Source organism: Plenodomus lingam (genome assembly GCF_022343315.1).
Source record: "Plenodomus lingam strain CAN1 chromosome Unknown contig_1, whole genome shotgun sequence".
NCBI lineage: Eukaryota > Fungi > Ascomycota > Dothideomycetes > Pleosporales > Leptosphaeriaceae > Plenodomus > Plenodomus lingam.
In genome coordinates, this window is record NW_027093927.1 from 622,665 (window position 1) to 646,632 (window position 23,968).

The 23,968-nt window shown below is 51.2% G+C and overlaps 10 protein-coding genes across 10 annotated transcripts; 7 read left to right on the forward strand and 3 right to left on the reverse strand.

Annotated features, from left to right (window-relative positions):
• Window positions 1-285: 285 nt before the first annotated feature.
• RAR1 (putative methionine--tRNA ligase, cytoplasmic protein rar1) lies at window positions 286-3,503 on the forward strand (the record flags this gene model as incomplete). Its single annotated transcript, XM_066094565.1, has 6 exons — window positions 286-1,246; window positions 1,304-2,061; window positions 2,116-2,485; window positions 2,507-2,647; window positions 2,892-3,170; window positions 3,381-3,503. The coding sequence occupies exons 1-6, from the start codon at window positions 470-472 to the stop codon at window positions 3,501-3,503; spliced, it is 2,448 nt and encodes an 815-aa protein (XP_065955418.1). The 5' UTR covers window positions 286-469.
• A 105-nt stretch (window positions 3,504-3,608) lies between these two features.
• IAQ61_000192 (uncharacterized protein) lies at window positions 3,609-4,786 on the reverse strand (the record flags this gene model as incomplete). Its single annotated transcript, XM_066094566.1, has 7 exons — window positions 3,609-3,754; window positions 3,812-3,840; window positions 3,912-3,933; window positions 3,998-4,041; window positions 4,180-4,203; window positions 4,281-4,304; window positions 4,770-4,786. The coding sequence occupies 7 exons, from the start codon at window positions 4,784-4,786 to the stop codon at window positions 3,609-3,611; spliced, it is 306 nt and encodes a 101-aa protein (XP_065955419.1).
• A 1,102-nt stretch (window positions 4,787-5,888) lies between these two features.
• IAQ61_000193 (uncharacterized protein) lies at window positions 5,889-7,474 on the forward strand (the record flags this gene model as incomplete). Its single annotated transcript, XM_003835307.2, has 2 exons — window positions 5,889-7,110; window positions 7,157-7,474. Exons 1-2 carry the CDS (start codon window positions 5,995-5,997, stop codon window positions 7,472-7,474), a joined length of 1,434 nt encoding a protein of 477 aa, XP_003835355.1. The 5' UTR covers window positions 5,889-5,994.
• Window positions 7,475-8,150: 676 nt separating this feature from the next.
• On the reverse strand, window positions 8,151-9,101 carry IAQ61_000194 (uncharacterized protein; the record flags this gene model as incomplete). Its single annotated transcript, XM_003835308.2, has 3 exons — window positions 8,590-9,101; window positions 8,336-8,401; window positions 8,151-8,279 (listed from the first exon to the last, which is right to left on the reverse strand). Exons 1-3 carry the CDS (start codon window positions 9,040-9,042, stop codon window positions 8,151-8,153), a joined length of 648 nt encoding a protein of 215 aa, XP_003835356.2. The 5' UTR covers window positions 9,043-9,101.
• An 817-nt stretch (window positions 9,102-9,918) lies between these two features.
• IAQ61_000195 (uncharacterized protein) lies at window positions 9,919-10,479 on the forward strand (the record flags this gene model as incomplete). The annotated part of the gene is made up of 1 exon (XM_003835310.1): window positions 9,919-10,479. The coding sequence occupies one exon, from the start codon at window positions 9,919-9,921 to the stop codon at window positions 10,477-10,479; it is 561 nt and encodes a 186-aa protein (XP_003835358.1).
• An 843-nt stretch (window positions 10,480-11,322) lies between these two features.
• Window positions 11,323-12,700, forward strand: IAQ61_000196 (uncharacterized protein; the record flags this gene model as incomplete). The annotated part of the gene is made up of 2 exons (XM_003835312.1): window positions 11,323-11,488; window positions 11,538-12,700. The coding sequence occupies 2 exons, from the start codon at window positions 11,323-11,325 to the stop codon at window positions 12,698-12,700; spliced, it is 1,329 nt and encodes a 442-aa protein (XP_003835360.1).
• Window positions 12,701-13,582: 882 nt separating this feature from the next.
• IAQ61_000197 (uncharacterized protein) lies at window positions 13,583-15,213 on the forward strand (the record flags this gene model as incomplete). Its single annotated transcript, XM_066094567.1, has 2 exons — window positions 13,583-13,598; window positions 13,658-15,213. The coding sequence occupies 2 exons, from the start codon at window positions 13,583-13,585 to the stop codon at window positions 15,211-15,213; spliced, it is 1,572 nt and encodes a 523-aa protein (XP_065955420.1).
• Window positions 15,214-16,146: 933 nt separating this feature from the next.
• Window positions 16,147-18,854, forward strand: IAQ61_000198 (uncharacterized protein; the record flags this gene model as incomplete). Its single annotated transcript, XM_066094568.1, has 3 exons — window positions 16,147-16,152; window positions 16,277-16,364; window positions 16,438-18,854. 3 exons carry the CDS (start codon window positions 16,147-16,149, stop codon window positions 18,852-18,854), a joined length of 2,511 nt encoding a protein of 836 aa, XP_065955421.1.
• Window positions 18,855-19,974: 1,120 nt separating this feature from the next.
• IAQ61_000199 (uncharacterized protein) lies at window positions 19,975-22,287 on the reverse strand (the record flags this gene model as incomplete). Its single annotated transcript, XM_066094569.1, has 8 exons — window positions 19,975-20,210; window positions 20,299-20,529; window positions 20,583-20,837; window positions 20,893-21,053; window positions 21,154-21,504; window positions 21,605-21,628; window positions 21,681-21,754; window positions 21,850-22,287. 8 exons carry the CDS (start codon window positions 22,285-22,287, stop codon window positions 19,975-19,977), a joined length of 1,770 nt encoding a protein of 589 aa, XP_065955422.1.
• Window positions 22,288-22,780: 493 nt separating this feature from the next.
• On the forward strand, window positions 22,781-23,776 carry IAQ61_000200 (uncharacterized protein; the record flags this gene model as incomplete). The annotated part of the gene is made up of 3 exons (XM_003835316.1): window positions 22,781-22,862; window positions 22,920-23,058; window positions 23,113-23,776. 3 exons carry the CDS (start codon window positions 22,781-22,783, stop codon window positions 23,774-23,776), a joined length of 885 nt encoding a protein of 294 aa, XP_003835364.1.
• Between the last annotated feature and the right edge of the window lie 192 nt (window positions 23,777-23,968).

Here is a 23,968-nt window from a genome sequence, read left to right on the forward strand (position 1 = left end):
GTTGTATCAGGGTGATGTGAAATGGCACAATCGTGATGTATGTGTTTTTTATCGTCTACACAACTGTGAGAGCTTTTTGTTGTTAACCAAAACCCTCTGAACACTCGTCGTCCCTGTGTTGAATTTTACAGCTCACAGGGTGGTAAAGTATGAGTCCTATTCCAGGGTCCAGGTAATGTGGCGGGTGGCAGTGGCGTCAATGTGGCTGATGCTTTGTGGCGGGGTAAACGATTTGGAGGGGCAATGTCCAATCGCCCTGAATACATGTGAGCTTAACTTGACTCACTGAAATCGCACAACGAATCCACTGTAAAAAAGACATCAGATTCCTGCAGCTCCGGAGCCGAAACAAAATCTCCTGCGACGAAAACGAATCATCAGCCGGTCATTGCCAATCTGGTGAAGCTTTTCGAGTTCGACCACACCCCGCACATCAGAACTCGAGCTCACACAGCACACTACGAACTCCATGACCGAGACGACAAAGAAGATCCTGCCGGTGGAGGGTGAGCGCAATGTACTCATTACTAGTGCGCTGCCGTACGTGAACAATGTTCCACATCTGGGCAACATTGTTGGCTCTGTCCTCTCCGCCGACGTCTTTGCACGCTTCTCACGCGCTCGGGGTTACAACACTCTCTACGTCTGCGGTACTGACGAGTACGGCACTGCGACCGAGACCAAGGCCATAGAAGAGAAGGTTACACCAAAAGAGCTTTGCGACAAGTACTATGCGCTACATTCTGAGGTCTACAAATGGTTCAACATTTCCTTCGACCACTTTGGCAGGACTCCGACTCAGCAACAAACGGACATTGCGCAAGACATCTTCACCAAACTGTACAAGAACGGCTACTTGGAAGAGCAAGTCACCACCCAGCCATATTGCGAGACACACAAGAGCTTCCTGGCAGATCGCTTCGTCGAAGGCACATGCCCGCTGTGCAACTACGAGGACGCACGTGGTGATCAATGCGACAAGTGTGGACACTTGCTGGACCCGCTCGAGCTCAAGAACCCACGCTGCAAGCTTGATGGAGCCACACCTGTCCCACGCGAAACGAAGCACGTCTACCTGGGGTTGGACAAGCTGCAGCCAGCCGTTCAAAAGTGGTTTGAGGAAGAAAGCAAGAAGGGCAATTGGAGCTCCAACGGTATCCAGATCACCGCGTCATGGTTGAAGGAGGGTCTGCGTCCACGAGGCATTACCCGTGACCTGAAATGGGGAACTGCGGTGCCTCTAGAGGTAAGAGTCAAGGCTTACATTTGCTTTGCACGCGGCACTAACAGGTCTGTGATGTAGGGCTATGAGGACAAGGTCATGTACGTCTGGTTCGACGCATGCATAGGATATGTATCGATCACGGCAACATATACCGATGAGTGGCAGAAGTGGTGGCACAATCCTGAGCAGGTTAAACTGTACCAGTTCATGGGCAAGGACAATGTACCATTCCACACCGTGGTCTTCCCGTGTTCCCAGATTGGCACCAAGGACAACTGGACGATGCTCAACACCATTTCGACCACCGAGTACCTAAACTATGAGAATGGCAAATTCTCCAAATCGAGAAACATTGGTGTTTTCGGCAACAACGCAAAAGAGACCGGCATCTCATCTGACGTATGGCGCTACTACCTCCTCTCACATCGTCCGGAAACCGGTGACACCGAGTTCGAATGGGCAGGCTTCATTGCAGCCAACAACAACGAGCTCCTGAAGAACTTGGGCAATTTTGTCAACCGCGTCATCAAGTTTGTCAACTCAAAAATCTACGACAGCGTGATTCCAGATTACACCAAATTCGACGACCCCTACTTTACAGAACACAAGAAGAAGGTCAATGATCTCCTCAAAAGGTACATCAGCGAGCTCGAAGACGTCAAGATCCGCGCTGCACTCAGCACCGCACTCCACCTCTCCAGCCTAGGCAACCAACTCCTCCAAGACAACAAACTAGACAACAAACTCGCCACCGAACAACCAGACCGCTGCGCCGCCGTCGTCGGCCTAGCCTTAAGCCACATCCACCTCCTCGCCAGCCTCATCCAACCCTACATGTACATTTTAACCCCCCTCCCCCACCCTAACACAGTTTATTAACCCATCAACAGGCCCGACACCACCACCGCCATCCTCACCCAACTCAACGCCCCCTTCCTCATCATCCCCGACAATTGGGAAGCCCGCTCCCTGCCCGTCCACCACAAGATCGGGACCGCCGCCTACCTCTTTTCCCAAATCAAACCCGAAAAGGAACAGCTCTGGCGCGAACAGTTTGGCGGCGAAGAGGCGCGCAAAGCCAAGGAAGAAGTCGCGCGCAAGGCGGCGGCAAAGAAGGCGGACAAGGAGAGGAAGAAGGCTAGGAAGGCGGCGGCGGCGGCTGGGGGTGCTGCGGTTGAAGGGGTAGAGGCGGCGGAGAAGGGAAAGGCGGGTCCGGCGGTTAAGACGGGGGTTGAGGAGGTGGAGAGGGGGGTTGAGCAAGTCAGTTTGCAGACTTCGTAGATGGGGTTGGGGGGTTTCCAAGTTACTTTTTTTATTAATTTAGGCTTGCTTATTTGTGTTGTTTCACACTTCATTCCATCCTATTTTCCACCTCGTCTCTTACTCGCCACACATATCGTTGTTGCGTTCCGTATCGTCCAGGTCCATTCCAAGCAGTCATGGCAAAAACTAATCAGCCTACACAAACCTCACTCACATATCCATTGCTCCATCCCCATCTCATGAAACTACAGCCCTGTCATGAAAAACCACGGTAGTATCATCTCTGCCACGCATCCCGCGGAGAAACTTCTTTCGGGAGAAGAAGCACGATGGAGTAAGAGTGTGGTGAGGATTGGTGTGGAGTGAAGTATGGGATATGATTGTATTGGTATGGAGTAGATAGATGGATACAATGTATTGCCTTGTATACTTGGGTACTCTGTACATCAATATCACATCTTGGCTCACAAGCCCTCAGCGTCTACTGGCACGAACACTCGTACTCATCTTTATCGTTATCGTCGCCATCGTCCTCGTCCCCCTCATATACCCCATTCTCCTCCCCATCCACAACCCGCTCGCCCTCGCCCCCCGCGCATCCCTCCACCGCAATAGCGCCGCCTTCTCCTGGTACTTGCGTGCCCGGTGTCTAGTCGGCACCTCAATGGCGACCGAGATGTGGGTGCGGAGCTTGCGGGCCAGGCAGGGGGGACGCAGTAAGGCGTAGAGGGTGGAAGGTTGGGGATTGGTGGGCGCCGGGGAAGGGGTCGTGGGTTGTGGACGACAGAGGCGCTGGGGGTGGTGGTAGGCCTTGGTGGCTGTGGTGGTGTTGTTGCTGCTTTTGCTGCTGCCATGCGGATTTATCTGTGTAAAACGATAATAACTGTCACAGAGCTTTCATGGCAAAGCAGCAAAAACCGAGAAAGTGAAGGGACAGAAGACTATTATCAACAGGGATGTAGCGGGCAGAGCCACTGAGCTAGCAGTCCATAGCAAAAAAAGACACCAAGAATAGGCAGGTACACGCATGTGTTGGCCCAATACCTGTAGACTATTCTCCTCGCCTGTGGGCTTTGGAGAGATCGCTGGAGCCTGGGTGAATGCTATTTTTGCGTGGACGTTATGAAGGAGAGCGACAGCGCGGTGGGCGGGTACAGCTTGAAGCTTTGGGGATTATGTCCGGACATGATGCGGGCTGGTGGTGGTGGTGATTATGCATCGTTGAGATGTTGTGACTGACGAATGTGTGTAATAACACATGCGTGCCTATTTTAGTTAGTAGCTAAAGGTAAGGAGGAGCATAAGCCAAGCTAGGTAGCCGACCTGCGATCTCTATGTTAGTGACGAAGAACCTAGGTCCGTCATCTTGGTGTTAATCAGCCTATGCTCGTGAGAATTCCAGAGGTATTTTAGGAGTTGGTACCTATCCTTAGACTTTAGTAGCTCTAACAAGGGCGTAAGTCAACTATATAGCCCTAAAATATATAAATGCTTTATCTAAAAAAATACTTGTGCAATTGCAGAGAGTGATATAGAGAATATCTGTGTATATCCTATAGCTCTTTATTAGCTAATCTTCCTCCTGTCTACCTAACAAAAGGCAAAAAAAGGAAACTTGGTAAGAGAAAACTACCAAAAAAAGTCAAGTCGCGTTTTATGTAGCAGTGGTGCTAGGGGATATTTGTACTTACAGTTCCTGAGCCCAGGCCGACTGGCTGTTCACTCACTCACGGGTTAGCAGGGGGCGGGGGAGGGGGGGGGGGGGAAGGGGGACGGTGGGAGGGGGGCTTACCTAGGTGAGCAAAGCAAATCAGACCTAATGTTGCTGTTAGCGAGATTCGAACCTGGGAATGTTTTATTCGGAGGTGTTGGGGAACTGCCACTGCGCGATTGACTCTATTAATGAATACCTGTGCAAATGTTGCAATTATATAGTTCCAATGGGTCATACGTCCTCTGAAAGATGAGGATATGACGAACAGCGAGAGACCGGGGGTTGTGTGGGTGCGTTTGCAGCGTATATTGGAAAGCGCAGTATAAGTCTGGTGGGGTGTTGACAGGTACTCGCTGCCTGGCAACGCTCGCAGGATGCGTTTGAAGTTCCAACGCTTAGGACACCAAAGCTGAGACGACGTTCCTAAGGACCAATGCATCGTAACCAAGGCTTGATTCTGCTCCGCGTGCGTATCCTCCAGTAAAACTGCCGAATGCCAGGACCTGTCCCTGTTGCAATGAAGGTCGGGGTGTCGTCACACAAATCTGGCACCCAGATACTGCGTACCATCGTGACATTACCATACTTGGAGACCTTTTCTTGTACAAGTATGAGTCCATATATTGTCTCGGGAAAGAGATGGATGGAAATATTCCCCTTTGTGTGAGGGCTAGGAGTGGGATTTGCCCTTCTTAAAGTCCGTGAGAGACGACACGATGTTCGAACACTCGTGCTGGTGTGGGTTGAATGCTGAATTCCCTTATCGTGATGCCACCGCCATTAACTTGATTGTCTTGTTTAAGATCCAATAAATCCGAGGAAATACTTCGGCTTGTTCAACTGATGGGATCCTAGGATATCAGACCCTGATTTGAAAGAAGAATTGAGAATGAGCACTTGGTTCGGATCTGAATGACGGGACGAAAGAATTAGACAGTGGAAGGACCTCATCTTTGACTGAAGAAGTAGCGTCGTGAGATACCAAGACATCATGGTGGGCTCAGCCAGGGCAGGATATCTTGGTGTTACTGAAAAGGGGTTTGGCGAGGGAGCATCATTCGAAACCGAGATGACCATGTGGGGGGGGTGCATACAAAGCACAACAACTCTCAAAGAATTGTAGATGGTCGTAGTAGGATGTAAGACAAAGAAGCGGGTGGGCATGATGTATATAACACATCGTGCACATGCATGAATTTGTCTGGGTATCCATGAAGGAAGAATGAGACATGGGAATAAGCAATTAAAAGGGGTGCAATGATCCAGTCGTGGGTCGAGCTTGCAATTTTGACCATGAGAAAGTAAGACAGATGGAAAGAGAAGATAGAGAGGACTAGGGAATGAAATGAATGCGATGTGTTTGGCACGAAAAGTGTGTCCTTCCGCTTGACGCCTGAGCGGACATGTGCCCCTGAAGCATGGCAACGACAGATAAAGGTCTCAAAGACGTATAAAGCCGTCAGGACTTGGATGAAACACTTTGTTGAATTGTCAATGGAAACATCACATACTCTCTAGATGGACAGAGAGGCGTCGTGATGAAGAGATGTCGTTGAAGGGTGGGGCGAAAGATGTTCCGAAAGATCGGATGACCAAGCAGCGCCAATTCCGTGGTACCAGCCAAGGCATGCCAGGGGGCAAAGCGAACATGGATGGCTCAAGCTGTCTTTGGATTTTACCGCCGGCAACCCCCGTTCGTGACGATCCCCACCACCAATACCACAATACCAACGACAACACCATAAGCACAGGCACATATGGCAACATATAACACATAGCCAATATTGACTGAATGGCTCCGTCAAGGGGGTTCGGCTTCAGTCATGCATCGCGGGCGCTCGATCAGTGCGACATCAGCTTCTCTCCTGCAAAGCTGCCCACCACATGGCAGAGAGGAGGATACTCTCGTCGACGACACAGTAGCATCAGCAGTAGCACAGCCGGTGGCCTGCGCAGCTTGTGCCCTCTGCTGCCATGGACCGCACGCCACTCGCAGACGCATGGAGTTTCACGCAACAGCACGATGAGTACCCACAGCAGAGGCTTCTCATCATTCACGGAGCAGCTGGCAGACACGGCGAACAAGCTGCAGAGCTATGTGTCGAGCAGCAGCGATCCATACCTCAACCTTGCCATTGAAGACCACATTCTCCGCAAAAGCCCAGCCGACAGCACAATCCTCTTCCTCTACGTGAATCGGCCCTGCGTGGTCATCGGCCGCAACCAGAATCCGTGGACTGAAGTCAATCTCGGCCTCCTCCACGCCGCCCGCAGCACACAACAGCCCCAAGGACAGGCGTCTCCGGCTATCGGCACTGTCGACCTTGTGCGCCGCCGCTCAGGAGGAGGCACCGTCTTCCACGACGAGGGCAACCTCAATTGGAGCATAATATGCCCCCGCGGAGACTTCACGCGTGATAAACATGCCGAGATGACTGTCCGCGCGTTGCGCAAGCTGGGCGTCGGGCGGGCCAGAGTCAACGAGCGACACGACATTGTGCTTGATCAAGGACACGAAGAACATGCCTCCGACCCCAACGATACACATCGCACGCCCTACACCGTCGGCGAAGATGCGCTGCCACGGCCCCTCAAAGTCTCTGGGTCGGCCTATAAGCTCACTAGGCAGCGCGCCCTCCATCATGCCACCACATTGCTGAGTTCGCCGAATCTGCGCATAATACCACAGTACCTGCGATCACCAGCGAAGAAACTCATACAAGCAAAGGGCGTCGAAAGCGTCAGCTCTCCCGTTGGCAACATTGGCCTTGATCTTCCAGCGTTTCAGCAACACATGCAGGCCGAGTTTGCAGCCATGTACGCAAACCTTGGGCCAACAACCACCAGAACCGTTGGCGATGACTACCTCAACATCCCAGACATCTACAAAGGGTATGAGGAGCTACAGGTACGCTTGTACTCGTCGCAAAGGGAGCTACGCTGACATTCGCCAGACGGAAGATTGGATGTGGTCGCAGACCCCACAATTCGACCTTTTGCTTGACTCCGACTCCGACGTCGGCATCAGCATGAATGTCCATCATGGAATCATCAAGAGTTTAGAGTTCAATAACGACTCCATACCAAGAAAGACTCTGGAAGAGTTGCGCGATGTGCTTCTCGGGCAGAAGCTGCAAGATATCGGCCGCTGGGAGCCGTTCCTGCAGCGACGGCTCCGAAGATGGGACAAGCCTGTCGCGAAGATGGCCAAGCGTCTGGATGAAGTCTTGCCAGTGCCCAAGCTGCGTAATGCTAAGAGCCAATCAAGATGAAAGTCCAGGCGAGTAATGCCATAGGAGCCCAAGGAAAAAGCCACGTAATCCACATTGTCCCCAGACATTGGTTTGGATCGAACACATGCGTGTAGTATGCACGGCGGCTTGTCTAGATGCTCATACCTCACCCAGGTTCCTTATGCCTGATGTGACCATGGTAGAACATCAACACATAACCCTAGATCTGTGAATTCCTTGAGAAAAAGACGAGTAGGAGCATGACTCTGTTCGGGTTTGTCAAGAGATGGTTATACAGCCTAGCAAGACCCGATATCGGTTGAGATGGACCACATGCGATGAGCTTGACTTGCCCACATAATCAAGCCATGGTATCAACGAAAACCTTTCGGACCTAGAAAGCCGCCGTGATACAGCACATTTTGTCATGTGTCGACCGAGAAGCCGGCGCTGAAGTCCGCGGCTATGACCTGTAGCGAGCAAACAGACTTCAAAGATCGAGCTTCTATGAAGCGAGTGTGCGTGAGATCTGGGCAGCTCAATGCTCAGGTATGGGTTGCTTATGGCACTTCAAAAGTGCACCGCGGTCCGCATCCACTCTGGTTTCTATTATCGCACGAGTTGGCAGAACAGAGTCTTCGAGCGTGAGTATCTCAAGTGTCATAGTCTGAAATACCTCTGATCGAGTCCTTGTTTCTCTGTCGTTCCATCTCTTTCAGTCTTCGAATTCATCATCTTGTCTAATTCCACAGCCACCTTTCTCTTCAAGCAACGGCGTCCAGCTAGCCTTTGAGGCATCGGTCGTTGCCTTCAAAGATCGGGGCGTTATAATCCTTCTCGACATCTGAGCACAAGAATGACCTGGACCTGATCCTTCTGGCTGATGTCCTCACGACGTACAAAGCCTCGCTTCAGGCGAATACTTGTCGATCCTGCCTGTGTATGAGCTTGACCTTGGCTGGAGAGCTTCTTCATTCCACTGCGTTGTTATCTCACTTGCAGTCCTTTGTTTTCCTGTCAAGTGTTATAAGAAGTTTGTCTGAGTTTGCATTGCGGCCTCCTGTTGCACAAACATGGTCACTTTCTCGCTCGAAGCTTACTCATAGGACCCGCTGCTTCTGCATGGCAATGCATAAAGTATTCTAGCATCGTACAAGATGTCGAGCCGCCTTTGCTTGCCACAGATTGTATAGACGTGTGCAATCAGAGTGCATGTGCGATCTCAACGAGCGAGATGCTGGTTTGGGTGTTGTTCCTTTCGCAGCTAATGTGGCGCGACAAGAGGCAACTGCGAGCCCGAGTATCGTTGAGCGCTCAATGTCTTCGTGTTCGAGTTTCGGTGATTCTTGTACAAGACCTCTGACGATGCATACAATTGTTTTGACAATGTGTGATATTGGTTGTACTTCTCCGAGGAAGCTGTCGGGAGTCTGCGACTTGTCAGCGCGAAAGCTACAGCTGCCATGCCAACATGTAGGCGATGGTAATGATCGAGTCTTACCACCGCGTATACCAATCTTGGTGAGTCTAGAAAAGAGGCGGAGCTCCTCGTCTAGGTGTGCGGTGTGCGCGCTGCGGTGTGAGGGGGCTGGTAATTGGGTGCCCATGTCTACTCCACGAAGGAGCGATGTGGAGGGGCAGTGCCGCGAGATACATGCCGCCCAGCCTGCTATGAGAGCATTTCAAGGCCTGGTCATCAATCCTTCGACTGCTATCGATTGGTATTGATCGCCGATGGTGGTGGTGTTATAGACAGGGTGCAGAAAATGAGTTGGGCTACCGAGCTGCAGCGTGCCGCTTTGGCGTCCAGGGGGTTGACTATGTTGATGGCATCAGCATGGAGAGTGGTACTGCTACAAGCTTGAGCGTGGTGACCTGAGCACTCTCTACCCTTCTGGGTAGTAGATAGAGTTTCATTACAGGCATGCTGCCTTCTGATTATACGGTAAGTTACCCCCATGGTCAGTTCTTCTGCGACTCCACCCAGGAATCTGCGTACGGATTATTCCTCGAGGGAGAGACACTGCGCTTGTGGCAAGACATAGGGGGATTCAAAAGCCTGTTGTCCATCTGCACACGTTCTCGTCGCTGGTTTAGCTGGCGGCCTCGAGTGTCCGCTCGGTCGAGACAAGAAGCTCGAGGGAAAGAATTCACTCGGGAGGCAGGCAAGCCCTTGCACTGGCCGGAGTCGAGGAAGATATTGTATGCATAAATGCATACAGACTGGCTTAGTGGGGTGGTCTCTGTAGAGGCTACCTCTGAGAGCCGCGCGATGCCAACGCACGGACAATATCAAGAACCCTCCCGCCCTTAAACAAACAACTATCACTCACAACCGCGAATCCTCTACCCTCCAAACACACACACACACACACACTTTCAGCAACCTTCAAATTTCACAGCCATCCTACCACCAAACCACCACACTTTCCTCAACTCCACTCCACTCCACTCCACTCCACTCCACTCCACTCCAAATCACCATGGGCTACCTGAATGAGGAGCAAGAGGCCATCTACCAGGACATAGTCGCTCGCATAAATGCCTTCGACGTACTGGCCTCGCAGTCCCCGCCCGCTCCGCCTGCTGTCCCCACGCGCCCTCCACCCCCGGTGCCCACACGCCCTCTACCACCCACTCCTACGCGCCCCCTACCGCCCATTCCCGTGCGTGCGCGGGCAGAGAAGGAAAGTTCAGCCGCCTACACTGTCCTGGTGCCTGGAAAGCCCCTCCCCCGCCGCCCCAGCACACCTAACGACCACACGGGCATCGGCGATCTCCCCGCAGCTCTTCTGCGCCGGATCATTTTCGGTCACCTCAATGACATCTCCTCTCGCAGCGCTCTGACCCGCGCCGCCCCCTCCATCGTCATCAAGGCCGTGCGTCGCGAGCCCATGGTTCCCATCGCGCAGGTGGATCCGGGCTGGCCGCTGAAGAGGCTGCAGCTGGAGCTTGTGCTCCTCGTCATGGACTCCGACGAGATCATAGAGGATACCACTTGGTGGTACATGTGGAGTATGTTGAGAAGGGCGGGACGTCGTTGAGTGTTGACCACTCGGGCTGAGCCGAAAGGGTATTTTGGAGTGACGGTTCTGTATTTGTAGCTACGAAGGGGTACTCTGAGGAGACCGAAACAGCTGTGAATGGCCTTGGGACCCTTTGGGGCAGTGGATTGTTAGATTGTCTTGGGCATGTTAATACTTGAGGCGATGAAAAAAAGGGTTTAATACCATATCAAAATGTCCTTATTCTGTGCCTCGCGTATATAACTACCTCGCAGAGCCGCGTTAGTAAATTCTATCAGTCGAAGCTATCAAGAATAGCAACAAAATCTAATCTTAGGCCGAGCGGTGCAAGATGCATTGGATAGCCTTGGAAAGTAGATGATGTAGAGTCAGCTTCGGGGAAATGCATCGGTATCTTCGGTCACTCGAGCACTCTTCCTACCGAGCCGATTTCTGACCGACTGTAACTTTCGTTTCAGCCTTTCCTCCGGTCACCGTTCGCAACCACCCCGCCTCCTTGCCATCGCTGCAACCCGATCTCTCGTGCAGTACGAGGGACGCACAAGTGGATAATTTTGTATTCGCCACTTGATGCCAGCCAGTAGGCGCGAGGCCAAGGTGCTGGTGCCTGATGTTTCGAAACATCTTGCTCGTGAAACGGCTGACCCCGCCACACCATCTGTTTCAGGTGAACAGATCGCTGACCATGACGCTAACCATCTCCAGCTTGTACGACTGTGAGGCTCATGATGGGGGCCCATATTTACTAACGCGAAGACCTCGAGTCGTCATTCTCTTCTACTGGTATTTGCTGTTTCGTTGTTGCGTGGCTCGAAGTGGTCGCTTTTCCTCAAATCCTGTCCTTTCCTCTTTTCTTGCATCATGAGCTGGTATCATGACGACAGCGCTGGTTCGCAGTATACATTCGATGACGAATTTGCGGATGTAAACATGGGCGCGTACCAAAATGTGGCTTCGCACTCATATAATCAGCAGCCACAAAGACAGTGCCAACACTACCCTGCCACATGCCAACCACACTCTACAGGTTCGTTGTACACAATTTAGGTTGAGTTGCCATCTGACTTTTGACTCAGCATACAAAAACCACGATCCTGGTCAAACGTTAGCACAAGGGCTGACTTCTCAGCAATTCGGCCAATATCAGCACATGTCGGCCATAAGTTCTTCGTCTGGAGGCAGCAACTTCCGATCTTCGGGTAATAGCACGTTTTCGCAATGGCCAATTCGAGACTCCATGGCCTCGACCACATCAAGTTGGTCCTATGCCTCGGACGCATCTCGAGATCAATACATATCCGAAGCAGAGTACGCGTTGAGTCATGGGCCTTCAGCCCGTCAAAAGCTTCTCCCCAATACAAGAAAGCGCCCCATATCACCTTCACCAAGAAGAAGATCAGCTCAACGACAGATAATACACGAAAGGGACTATTTCAAAACCTGTGTATCTACAAACAAGCAAAGTCGACCTTGCAGCAAGGAACACAAGTACTTTTGCACGATTTGCGAGAAGACATTTGTTTCCAAGGCAGACTGGAAGCGACACGAGGAGACGTATCAGGAGCGAACAGAACAATTTTCATGCGACAATTGCCCGGCGATATATTTCTTGGACAAAGATTTTGCCGCACATCACATAAAGTCACATCAATGCGCCACTTGCGCTGACAGCATCAAGTGTTCGTTGAAGCGACACGTACAGCAAGCAAAACAACAACGGCATGCCCGAACGGGTTGGGGCTGTGGCTTCTGCACTCATTTCAGTGACGACTGGACCGAGAGGTGTAATCACGTTGCCCAGCACATCGAGAAAGAAGGCAAAACCCTATCCAACTGGTATCACAGCAAAGTCATCTACTCTCTACTGCAGCGACCAGCAATCCAAAAAGAGTGGAATAAGCTCCTCGAAAACAGACACGAGCGAGACCTCACCATTGGTTGGAACCAACGGTCCACAGGACGCACCGAAGGCTACCCAGAAAGTAACCCAACACCACAACTACAGGACTTGCTCGAGTATTACAGTCCTGGTGAAGACGCAGCATCGTTGGCGCTGTTGGCTTTTGATAAACTCAAGTTGCCTCCACCACCAGTGCCTCGCAAGGATCATCGAAAGACTTCCCTCGAGCACTTGACAAATACACTGGAGTCATGGGCGCAGATGATGGATGGGATTATTCCAGATTCGAAAATGGCAACAGATGTAGACTTTCTCGAAGATCTGCGCGTGGACTTGTAGTTGCGAGGGAGAATGATGGACAGAATGGTGTTGAAGGGGGAAAAGGAGGCATGTGTCTGCGCTAGCCTACAGTAGTTAGGCTAAATCATTCCACACCAGTGCCAGAACTTGACACGCGCCTTCTCACTTTGCTCCGACTTTCCTCAACACCACGCGACAGGTTTTTACGCGTTCGAAGTGAATCCGTTACGACCTGGAGATATGGTTTTGTCTGCAACACTTGCGAACCTTTGTCGCTATTCTTGTTACGCCGCAGAAAAACACGCTTGCAATGCTATCGTTTTCTCCCAAAAAGCGCAAATACCAAGACCAGGGTCACTAATTACACTGACAACAACGTGCAGCAGGTCTCATAAGACCAACAACCCTCGCTCGTCTGTATATTTCTTCATCCCCTGTAGTTTTCACGGGCGTCACACATTCGTCGTCGAAAGACGTCGTTTGTGGGTTCAGCAGCCGGGTATCCTCCTCCCATTTCCTGAGGGAATGGCTGCTGAACAAAGGCAACGCCCAATATTAATGTCTAGTGATTTCCACGAGCTTGAACTGTCTCGACAGTGGCAGCTTGGCCGGCCTCACTAGACGATGAACCTATCTGGCGTCTTTACTCTGCTGTTGCATCCTCTTAGTTCCTGTTCCCCGGAACAGTTGAGCTTTGATGGACGCACAGTGCTAGGTGGGATTGACGTTTCGTTTCAATTCATACAAATTCTTTTGGTAACACGCAGCTCTTACGTTCCTCCGCTTTGGAATGCACATGTTGCTGCCTGATCCGTACGGTCCATGAAGTAGTACAGAAGTCTGACTCTTGGTTTGGATCATCTGGGAAGCCGTGGTGCCTGTTGATTGGTGGACACCGCATTGGACGTCATGCGCTGATCTATGCTTGGTTCACATGGTTAGGCAACCGTTGCCTTCAAAACAAAGCTCAGCTGTCCTCTACTAATCATGATCCAGTCATCAAAATGTCTATGTCTTGTTTCTCTCACGAGGATTTCTCGAAAGCGTACAACTTTCCCTTGGAACCTGGGCGCAACTTCGAAAGTAGCGCCGGCATCCCAGCTCGCTATGCCTCTGGCCATCCGAAAGAGTGGTCAGATGAACGACCACTCGGAACCATTGACTTCAGTCTCGATGACCAAGTGCATAGCATAGAGGGGTACCCGTCATATCACACCGCCCTGAGTCCCGATGGGAAACTTTTGGCAATCAGCACGCACACCGAGCATATCCTCATCTACGATGTGCATTCACAGGAACTGCGTCAAAAGCTCGATGGTGCAGGATGTCTTGTATTCAGACCTTTAGTTCCCAGCGAAGATGGAGTCGCCAAACCTACCCAGATTGCGGGAGAGCAATTGAAGAAACTAGCGTATACCATCGTGAGCTCTGTCAACGATGAAGCGTCGCATGTTCAACCTAATCCGGATAGGCTTATCCTCTGGGACTTGGACCGGCATGGCCGTAGCATGGATATGGATGAATCGATAGACCCTAAAACATTGGCAACAAAAGCTATTGACGCTATAGCAACAGAGCTTCTTGCGAAACATGAATGGACCAGAAACTTCATGGACTCTTCCGCCCTACATAATGAGTTCGAGAAGGCACTGAGCCGAATTGCTGTGAAGCATCGCAGACGTCATAACACTATCCTTGACAACGCCGTTCTGGGCAGCTTTGGCTCTACATCATTTAGTGCGAATGGAAGGTTACTCTTGTATCACGCGGCAAACTCATCTACCCAAATGGGAATGAGAGAGGCTGATAGACTTCCCCATGTTGTGGTTTACGACATGGAAGCAAAACAAGAGCTCCACCGCCTGTCAGGACACAGGGATGCAATCATGTGGTCAGCATTCAGCCCGGACGACGAGAAAATCGCAACCGTCTCATGGGACGGTACACTGCGTATGTACAGCCCTACTACTGGCGACCTCTTATGGGCCACGGAGAATTCAGGTGGCCAAAGTTGGACCGGTGCATTCTCGCCTGACTCCAAATTTATTGCCTGGAGTTCCAAATTTGGTCGGGAAATCCAAGTACTGGATTCGAGTGAAGGACGTCAATTATCTACGTTTCCAGATAAGCTCAGCGAATGGTGTCGTTGTCTCATCTGGCATCCAAATAACAGAGACATTGCGTTATGTGCCGGGAAAGAAGCCTACATTTGGACCGCGTTTGATGGTGGTCCCAATGGATCGATACCGCAGCACTACATGATGGATAACGACAATAAATGGCCAACTATGGCCAACATCCAGAGAGTCGACTGGATGGATCAAGGCAAATTACTTGCTTTGGAGTTCTCCGAAGGAACCAATCTGGTATACAATATTGAGCGCAACACTACAGAGCTCTTCAAACGCCCGAAGGGGGTAGACATCGCTTGGATTGAACATGGCTTGTATGGACCGATTAGCAAGAGAGAGAATGATGATTACTATCTCAGTGTCGATGGCGACGGTAAGATCAGATACTGGAGTAAGACGGTGGCTGCAGCGGCCTCATAATTGGACAAGGAGCTGAAAGCCGTAAACCCCAAAAACTGGCCTTCGCCGGGGCAGGTAAGCACATCATGATCACTAGGAAGACAGACAAGACGGCCCCCGACGAAAACACTGGCGTTGGCGGTTGGGCCGAGAAAGGAGCGGAGCTTTAGTACGCAGGACGAAGTCGCGGGATACCTAGTTGAGTAGGCCTGAAATTCTTTCACCCGTTTTTACTTTTTCGCAACGGTTACAACGACGGCGCTATTGCTCGCCTAAGATCACTACTCACATACTACAATTAATGGTCTTTTCTTTTGACAGTACAAATCGAATTGGAACCTGCAACCTTTGCTGTAGGTAATCATTGCACAGCATTCTTGCAGACGAGCTGCAGTATAGCTGAGCACACTCTCACGTAAGGTGCAATGTGATGCACGCCGTTCCTTGACTACAGAAAAATAAGCCACGGATATCCTCGACTGTGTCAATCCCACTGTGTCCCGGAAATCGACAACAGCTGACCTTGCACATCGCCGCACCAGGCGAGTACAAGTTTAATGGATTACGCCTGGTACATGCCAAGTGGTGTACTACCATTGGGGGTTTTCGCTTCCTTGTGCACCACCATTCCCTACGATCCTCTTTCACTCCATGCTCGCCTTACACAATCGTAAAAGTGCGCGGCGGTCACGGTGACGAAACTGTACCATCTTGCCTTGCGGCTGGCTAAAGGCAATACGGACCGGACACCCGCCTCCGCGCTTATGAGAGTACCCTTTCAGGCTGTACATACCCCACACTGGCGTTCGCTAAGCCCCACGCAGTGCGGCTTACGATGCTGTGTACTTTATATGAACCTTGAAGGGACAGCTGACCGTTGCCCGAAAATCGCTCTTCCATTTTCCCTTGGACCTGCATTTCTCACAATCTTCATACAAGATTTTGAGGGCTTCAATGGGCGTGCGCCTTTTTTTCCCTTGCTTCTTCAGTTTGCTTTTGTAATATATCATCCGCCTTCTTTGGTCTCTCTGCCTCAAACTCTCGAATAATTCATATCGAGTATTGTGCTCGAATTGTAGACTAGAGTCTAGACTTTGCTGTTCTGTTGAACACAATTGCCGCGCCATTTCCGCATCACAAGCTCAACTCCCTCTGTCGTGTCACTGAACATAGTAAGCTACCGCCTCCTTGAGCCATGCCGGCCCTCACACATTCGTATAACCAACCAGCCCCCCGCGGTATAAGAGTCCGACTGTGTCTCTGTAGAGATCCAATTACCCTCCCATAAGCCGAAAATGATACAAGCGACGGAAAATGGCGAGCGATATGAGCTCACAAGTCCAACGGTCATGCCCAAGGCCGGAGCTTTCCTTTGGAATCAACGCATGATGATCCAGGTAACCTGTCGTGGCTTTGCCACTGCACAATACATGCAGCCCGAGCCGGCCAAATACGCCTACGCACCCAACCTCGAGGCAAAAACGTTTATGCAGCCCGAGCAAAACTACTACGCCCATCATCCGGGCCGCTTCGTCTACGTAAAGGACGAGGAGACGGCCGAGATCTTTTCAGCCCCGTATGAGCCGGTCCGAGCGAAACCCGATCGCTTCGTCTTCGACGTCGGCAAGAGCGATATCAAATGGACAGTGGAGAAGCTGGGGATTCGCGTTGAAATGAAGTTTTTGCTACCGACGGACGATGTGGCGGAGCTGTGGAGTATCAAGGTTACCAATTTGACGGATCGGAGACGCAGTCTGAGTGTGTATCCTTATTTTCCCTTGGGCTACATGTCGTGGATGAATCAAGAGGCAGAGTGGAGCGAGAATTGTGGGGGCATCATTGGAAGTTGTAAAACGCCGTATCAGAAGGCGGAGGACTATCCAAAGATGAAGTATTTAAAGGATAAGACGTATTTCCTCTGTGAGACCACCCCCGTGGCGTGGGAGGCAAAGCAAGAGGCGTTTGAAGGCGAAGGGGGTCTACAAGCTCCGTCAGCACTGCAAGAACCGCAATTGTCGAATAGCGATGCTCGATACGAGACACCTACCGCAGCTGTGCAGTACTGGGCTGATTTGAAGGTGAATGAAAGCCGCGAGTACCGCTTCTTGTTTGGGCCAGCGTACGACGAGGAAGAAACCTTAAAGATGCGCAGGAAATACCTCAGCAAGGAGGGATTCGAGCAAGCTGCAAAGGATTACGAAAGCTACATTGAGCGTGGAAGCGGTTGTCTTCGTCTCAGCACACCCGACAAACATCTCGACAACCTGGTCAACAACTGGCTGCCCCGCCAGGTATATTACCACGGTGATGTGAACCGCCTGACGACGGATCCGCAGACTCGAAACTACCTCCAAGATAACATGGGAATGAGCTTCATCAAGCCAGAAGTCTGTCGGAAAGCGATTGTCACGGCCGTCAGTCAACAGGAGAGGAATGGCTCGATGCCGGACGGAATTCTCCTAGCCAAAGGTGCAGTGCTCAAGTATATCAATCAAATCCCCCACACCGACCACTGCGTCTGGCTTCCCATTGCCCTGGAAATCTACCTCAGCGAGACGGGGGACTACGCCCTCCTGGATGAAAAAGTAACCAGCATGTACGGCGACAGCTTCACCGTCTTCGAGCGCTTCAGCCGCGCAATGGACTGGCTCCTCTCATCCAACGCACGCGACGAGCGCGGACTCTCCTACATTGCCCAAGGCGACTGGTGCGACCCCATGAACATGGTCGGCCCCAAAGGCGTCGGCGTATCCGGCTGGCTCACCGTCGCAACCGCACACGCCGTCAACCTCTGGGCAGACATCTGCTCGCAATACGGCCAAGGCGAGGCAGCAACCCGGTACCGCGCCGGGGCCCAACAGGTCAATGAATCAGCAAACGAGCACCTCTGGGACGGCGACTGGTACGCCCGCGGCATCACAGACGACAACGTCACATTTGGCATCAAGCAGGACAACGAGGGCAGAATCTGGCTGAACCCACAAGCCTGGTCCATCCTGGGCGGTGCGGCCTCAGCCGACAAGATTGAAAAGATGCTGGAGCAGGTCGACGGCCAACTCGACACGCCCTATGGCGTCGTCATGTTTGCTCCGCCCTACACAGCCATGCGCGAAGACGTCGGCCGCGTCACGCAAAAGTATCCGGGCCAGGGCGAAAATGGCTCCGTGTACAATCACGCCGCTGCCTTTTACGCCTGGGCTCTATACGGCATTGGCGAGGTCGACCGCGCGTACGACACGCTGCGGAAGATGATACCGGGGCCGGACGAAGAGGATCTGGTACGGCGCGGGCAGTTGCCCGTCTTCATTCCGAATTACTATCGTGGGGGAGCCGGGCTGGCCAAGTTGGATCGGACGGCGGGGCGGTCGAGTCAGCTGTTTAATACGGGGACTGTGTCTTGGGTGTATCGGTGTTTTATCGAGGGCTTGTGTGGGTTGAGGGGGGTGAGGGAGGGGTTGAAGGTGGATCCGAAGATGCCGCGGGCTTGGGGGGAGATGAGTGTGGTTAGGGAGTTTAGGGGCGCGAGGTTCGAGGTTGAGGTGAAGAGGGTGGGGGGTGGACAGGGTGTTGGGGTTGTGGTGGATGGGGAGAGGATTGAGGGGAATGTTATTATGGGGGTGGAGGCGGGGAGGACGTATAAGGTTGATGTTGAGGTTTGTTGAGTTTCTCCAGTACCCGGTCTTTTTAAAGGGTGAGAGAATGAGAAAAATTACGTTTGGACATGACAGAGCGAGTTTTATGGGTAAACTCGAATAAAGAAAGTATCCAGTACTTTAAATTTTTATCACAAAAAGATACATCTCCTGCAAACTAGCATTGAACACTGTTCTTCCTCAGGCAAGTTTACCACGAGCATTCCGCCGTCCACAACATCATTCTCTCCTGCCGCACGCAAAAGCACAAGCAACACTCAAACCTGCACATAACCGATGTGAAGCCTAGAAACCAACTCACAATCATTCACAAAATAGTCCTTACCTAAACCAACCAATATAACTTTTAATTATAATCCACCTACCCAAAAACGCAGACCTCTAGCCCAAGAACCAAGAACTCAGCCTTGCCACTCACCTCCCACCTCCCACCTCCCACCACTCCCACATAACCTCAAACTCCCAATCGCCAAGCTTACTAGACTTTCCTCGGCAGAGTGGCACGCGGAGTTGGATATTTTAGATATTTTGGTATCCGTGGTGCTGCTGCGGAATTCGAATGAGATGTAGGTTGGAGTTGGTTGGGGTATGGGATGCAGGGAGAATGGGGAAGGGCGGGTATGCTGGGGAGCTGGATAAGGAGGGAGAAGAAGAGAGAGGCAAAATATGATTCTAGGAAAAATACAAGCGTGGTATGATGAGTCATGTCATTGTGTATGTAGAGTAACTCAATTCCAGGCATGCGATCCCATCGCAATTCCAATTCCAGTGTGATCGAGGTGATGTGTATCTCAATTAACATTTAAAAAAGCCTGAGCATGAGAATGACAGACATGGGCGTGAGTCGCCAAGCACAGTAATGCGTACAATGAGACACATATTCCATGGCAAGAACCCGTTATTCCAACACAGAGGTACAGGTCGGTGATGATATTAAGCCATAGCCAGGATGAGGTGCAGCTCTCTTTCCATCAATGAAGAATAACCATTAAAATACCGTCTAATCCGCTCCTCGTAAAATATTCACATGCAACCTCTTCCAGTTCCCTGCCCTAATACCCAAACCGCAACGCCCGTCTTTCTTTTACATGGCTGTACGAAGCGGCGCAAGAAGTTCATCTCATTCACGTCAGGCTTTTCCGTCAATCAAGGGAATAGTCGGCATTGCATCCTTAGTGCCAGAGTCGAGGGCGTCTAGTAGATCTAGAATGATCGAGTCTGAAGATTGGCTAGCTGCTTTCGCGCCGGGCTCCTTGGGAGCTGGGCCTTCGCCATTTTTTTGTATCCAGGCGTCAATTTCAGCTAGGGCCTTGATAGGATCGCCACGGCAGCCTTGCAGGAAGTTTTGAACTTGGGCTGGGGAGACTGAGAGACGGGTTAGTGACACATGAGCTAGGTTACTACGGAAAGAGAAGGGGCAAGATTTGAGTATCCGAGTAGCCGAACCACGTACATGTGTTTGGAGGAACTTTGTCTGCAAACTCGTCGGCGTATTGGTCAATTTGTGCCATGGTAAAAGTGGAACCGTGTGCAAGCGCGGAGCGGCCAATCAGGCGCTTGAAGATACTGCGGCCGCATGATCTTGACATGTTACCAAAGTATATCTTCTTGTCGATACGGCCAGGGCGTGTGAGCGCGGCGTCGAGCGCATCAGGGTTATTTGAGGTCATGATTAAGAGGCGGCCTGAATTCTACATGTCAGTAGACACTCGCTCGAGAAGAAAATGTTCGACTTGCCCTCTTGCGATGCATTGCCATCGATGGCGTTCAGCAGTCCGCTTAACGTTACCATGCTTCGGCGGCCTCTGCGCCCCTCAGGAACATCGGGTAAGTTCATAGCCCGATTCCGTGGCTGCATGTCTCTGGGCAGCTCCTGAAACGGTGAAGCTATTTTTGAAGATGGGCCTTGCTCACGACCAATGCCTGCGGAGTCGATGTCTTCAATCACAACGATGCATTTGCGAGGAAGACCGAGGAAGAGACGGTGGAGACCTGGGAGACTTGTGTCAGCAATCCAAACAATCATCAAGCTGGCGGAACAACGTACAGCCATCACTGATGTCACCGGTAGATAAATTAATATGATAAATGTCACAACCGAGATGGCCTGCCAAAGCAGCAGAAAAAGAGCTCTTGCCAGTACCAGGCGGCCCATAGAAAAGATAGCCGCGGCGGTAGGGAATTCCACAATCTGCAAAGAACTGTCGCCTACTCGGATGTCAGCAAGCTTTCGCCTTCTCTGCAGCTGACGTGAGAAGCTGGAAGAATAATCGCCATTTTCGCACTTTGACCAGGATAGATGACTCACGATTGGTCGCTGTAGTAGTACTCCGCATCTCTAATAATATCATTCTTGATTTCTTGATCCATATCGATGGTGTCGAGTTTTCGGATAGCCTTGGACACTGATTCCCAACCCTGCCCGTAGGAGTCGTATTTATTGCCACCAGCAAAGTAAACAGTAGTTATGCCAGTCATATTCCGAAGCCGAAAGGCGCGACAGGCGCTCGTAAAATCTTGGAGCGGCTTTAAACTCCATCCCAGTGTCATGATAGTGAGCGAGTTCTGAAGGTTTCCGTTGCCGTCGACGACATTACTGATGGAATTCCGAGAGTTCGGTGCGCCTCGTCGTGAGAATAGGAACGGGCGATAACCAATCCTAGAGGCGTTAGCATGGATATCGAGCAGGTTGTAATGCTGAACTGAGAGTAGCCCGTATTGGGTCACATCAGGTTCAGATCCAGGCATTTATTGCTTACCAGAAAAGTTTCGTCCCGATGGGTCTAGAAGATGTAAGTATACTGAGAGAAACGTGTCATGGAGTTCATAACATACGGAAGGCAGAGAACTTCATCACTGCCCTTTCTACGATTTGTTTGGTTCTGATTACGGGCCATCATCTGTAGCATCTCAGTCTGTCAGCACAAGGTCACAGTAAACGAGAATGAACTTGCTTCCACGGGTGCAGCAGTGTTAGTAATCTAGACAGGGTTAAAAGACCTACCATCCGTTTATGAAAATCATCATTAGGATCATGACTACCTCCTGTCACCAGCATTGCGCTTCGGGTACGACTGTTCATTATCACTTCTGAACCCACCCAGGCCAATACATCTTTCGCAACGGGATCCATCTCCGGAATCGTTATTTGTACAGTGAGAAGCCAAGCCAACAGATCTTTCATGTAGCCGTAGACTGGTCTGACTGCCTGGATAAGACCAATCAAGGCTAGCAACTTCTCAAGATCATCGCTGCTCGGCTTGATACGATACAGCAAACGTTGGAGAATTTCGAGGATGGGAAACTGATTTCTTGCTGCTCGCTTGAAATTGTGTGGGATCAGACCTGTGGTATCCAAAGGTTCAGACCATAGCGATGGGGCTTTGACTGGCACAACGTCGCCCGAGGTAACCAAGGCAGTAGAAGGTAGTGCCTCGGCCATGTCTCAAGTCGTTGTGATGTTTTGGGGAAGAATCTTGGAGAGAAAGTAAAGTTTGAAACAAAAAAAAAAATACTCAGTGAAGGATGATCGAGAAAAATCAAGTGAAAACCTGTGCTTACGCCGCTAGCCCCAAGACACAGTAAAGAAGAGAGCCGCAATCCATGAAATGAACAGACGTGACCAAGTGAGAGAGAGAGAGAGAGGTGGATGATGGTTCTGATCGGAGAAGCGAAGCGCTGGCGCTAGCCGAGAACTGACACTCCTGAATAGGCAGGAAGCACTGACCCCTAAACCGTACTAGGCTAAGACCAATGTGGGTATTACACGGTACGTCACTGCCTTGAAGTGAATTCTTTGCTACGCCATGGAGCAGGAGGGGTGGGTAATATACATTCACAGCACCCGCCGGGCTCGAACAATTCAACCTTCCTTTACAAACAATCTGACCTGTGTCGGCTCACACTGGCAAGCAACATCCACCCACAACTACAACATGCCTTCCAAAGCCAACACCAGTGACCTTCGGGTGGAGAAGCTCTTCTCGGTAAAGGACTATGTTTGTGTGGTTACTGGAGGTAATTTGCCATGAGAAACGTCAAACAGCAATTTATACTGATATGCTTCATGTTCAGGCGGTAGTGGAATTGGATTGATGGCGGCACAAGCACTCGCAGCAAACGGTGCCAAGGTATACATCACTGGACGACGACAAGAGGTTCTTGAGAATGCAGCCAAGACGCACAGCCCTGATCAGGGTGGCCAGATCATCCCGTAGGAATATGACAGTTTCGCTGTTCTGCGGTCGAGAGTACTGATGTTCGGCAGACTTGGGCCGTATGATGTCACCAAGAAAGCAGACCTAGAGCGCATGTACGAGGAGCTGTCCAAGAAGGAAAAGTACATCAATCTCTTGATTGCCTCAGCTGGCATCTCAGGAGAGAAGGCCGAACCGGTCTCGAAGAAAGCCACGGACATGAAAGCCAAGCTCTGGGACAACGAGACGTTTGAGGGCTGGAACGAGACTTACAATACCGACGTTACAGCCGTCTACTTCACCACCGTTGTCCTCCTACCGCTTCTACAAGCAGGCACCGAGTCACACGGCCACCTCTCGGCCTCGGTCATCGTCATCAGCTCCATGTCGGGCATCATGAAGGATGCCCAGGGCCACTTTAGCTACAATGCTGCCAAGGGTGGAACGGTGCACTTGACCAAGCTCATGTCTGGCGAGTTCCAGAAGCTCCGCATTCGCGTCAACTCGATTGCGCCAGGCTACTTTCCTTCTGAGATGACGGCCAAGGAGAGCGACGAGGACCAGAAGAGCGAGCTGCCGAATGAGAAGATTCAGGAGAAGGGTCATGTGCCCATGGAGCGAGCGGGCAGTGACGAGGAGATGGCGCAAGCGGTACTGTTCTTGACGAAGAATAGCTATGTCAATGGCCAGATCATTGCTGTGGACGGGGGTGTGCTCAATGTTGTCAGTTCCTAGGGGCTTGCTACTTGATACAGAAGTGGCCTAGGACTTTCTGAGAGTCAGACGAGTATTCGGGAAGCGCTGCGATGATGTATGGTAGATGTAGCGTGCGTCCTACTGATACTGGTCACTACTGATGGTCCATGCCTACCACTCTCCATGTTCTGATGATTCTTTTGGTGCAGCGTACGTGGGGTAAAGACTCCC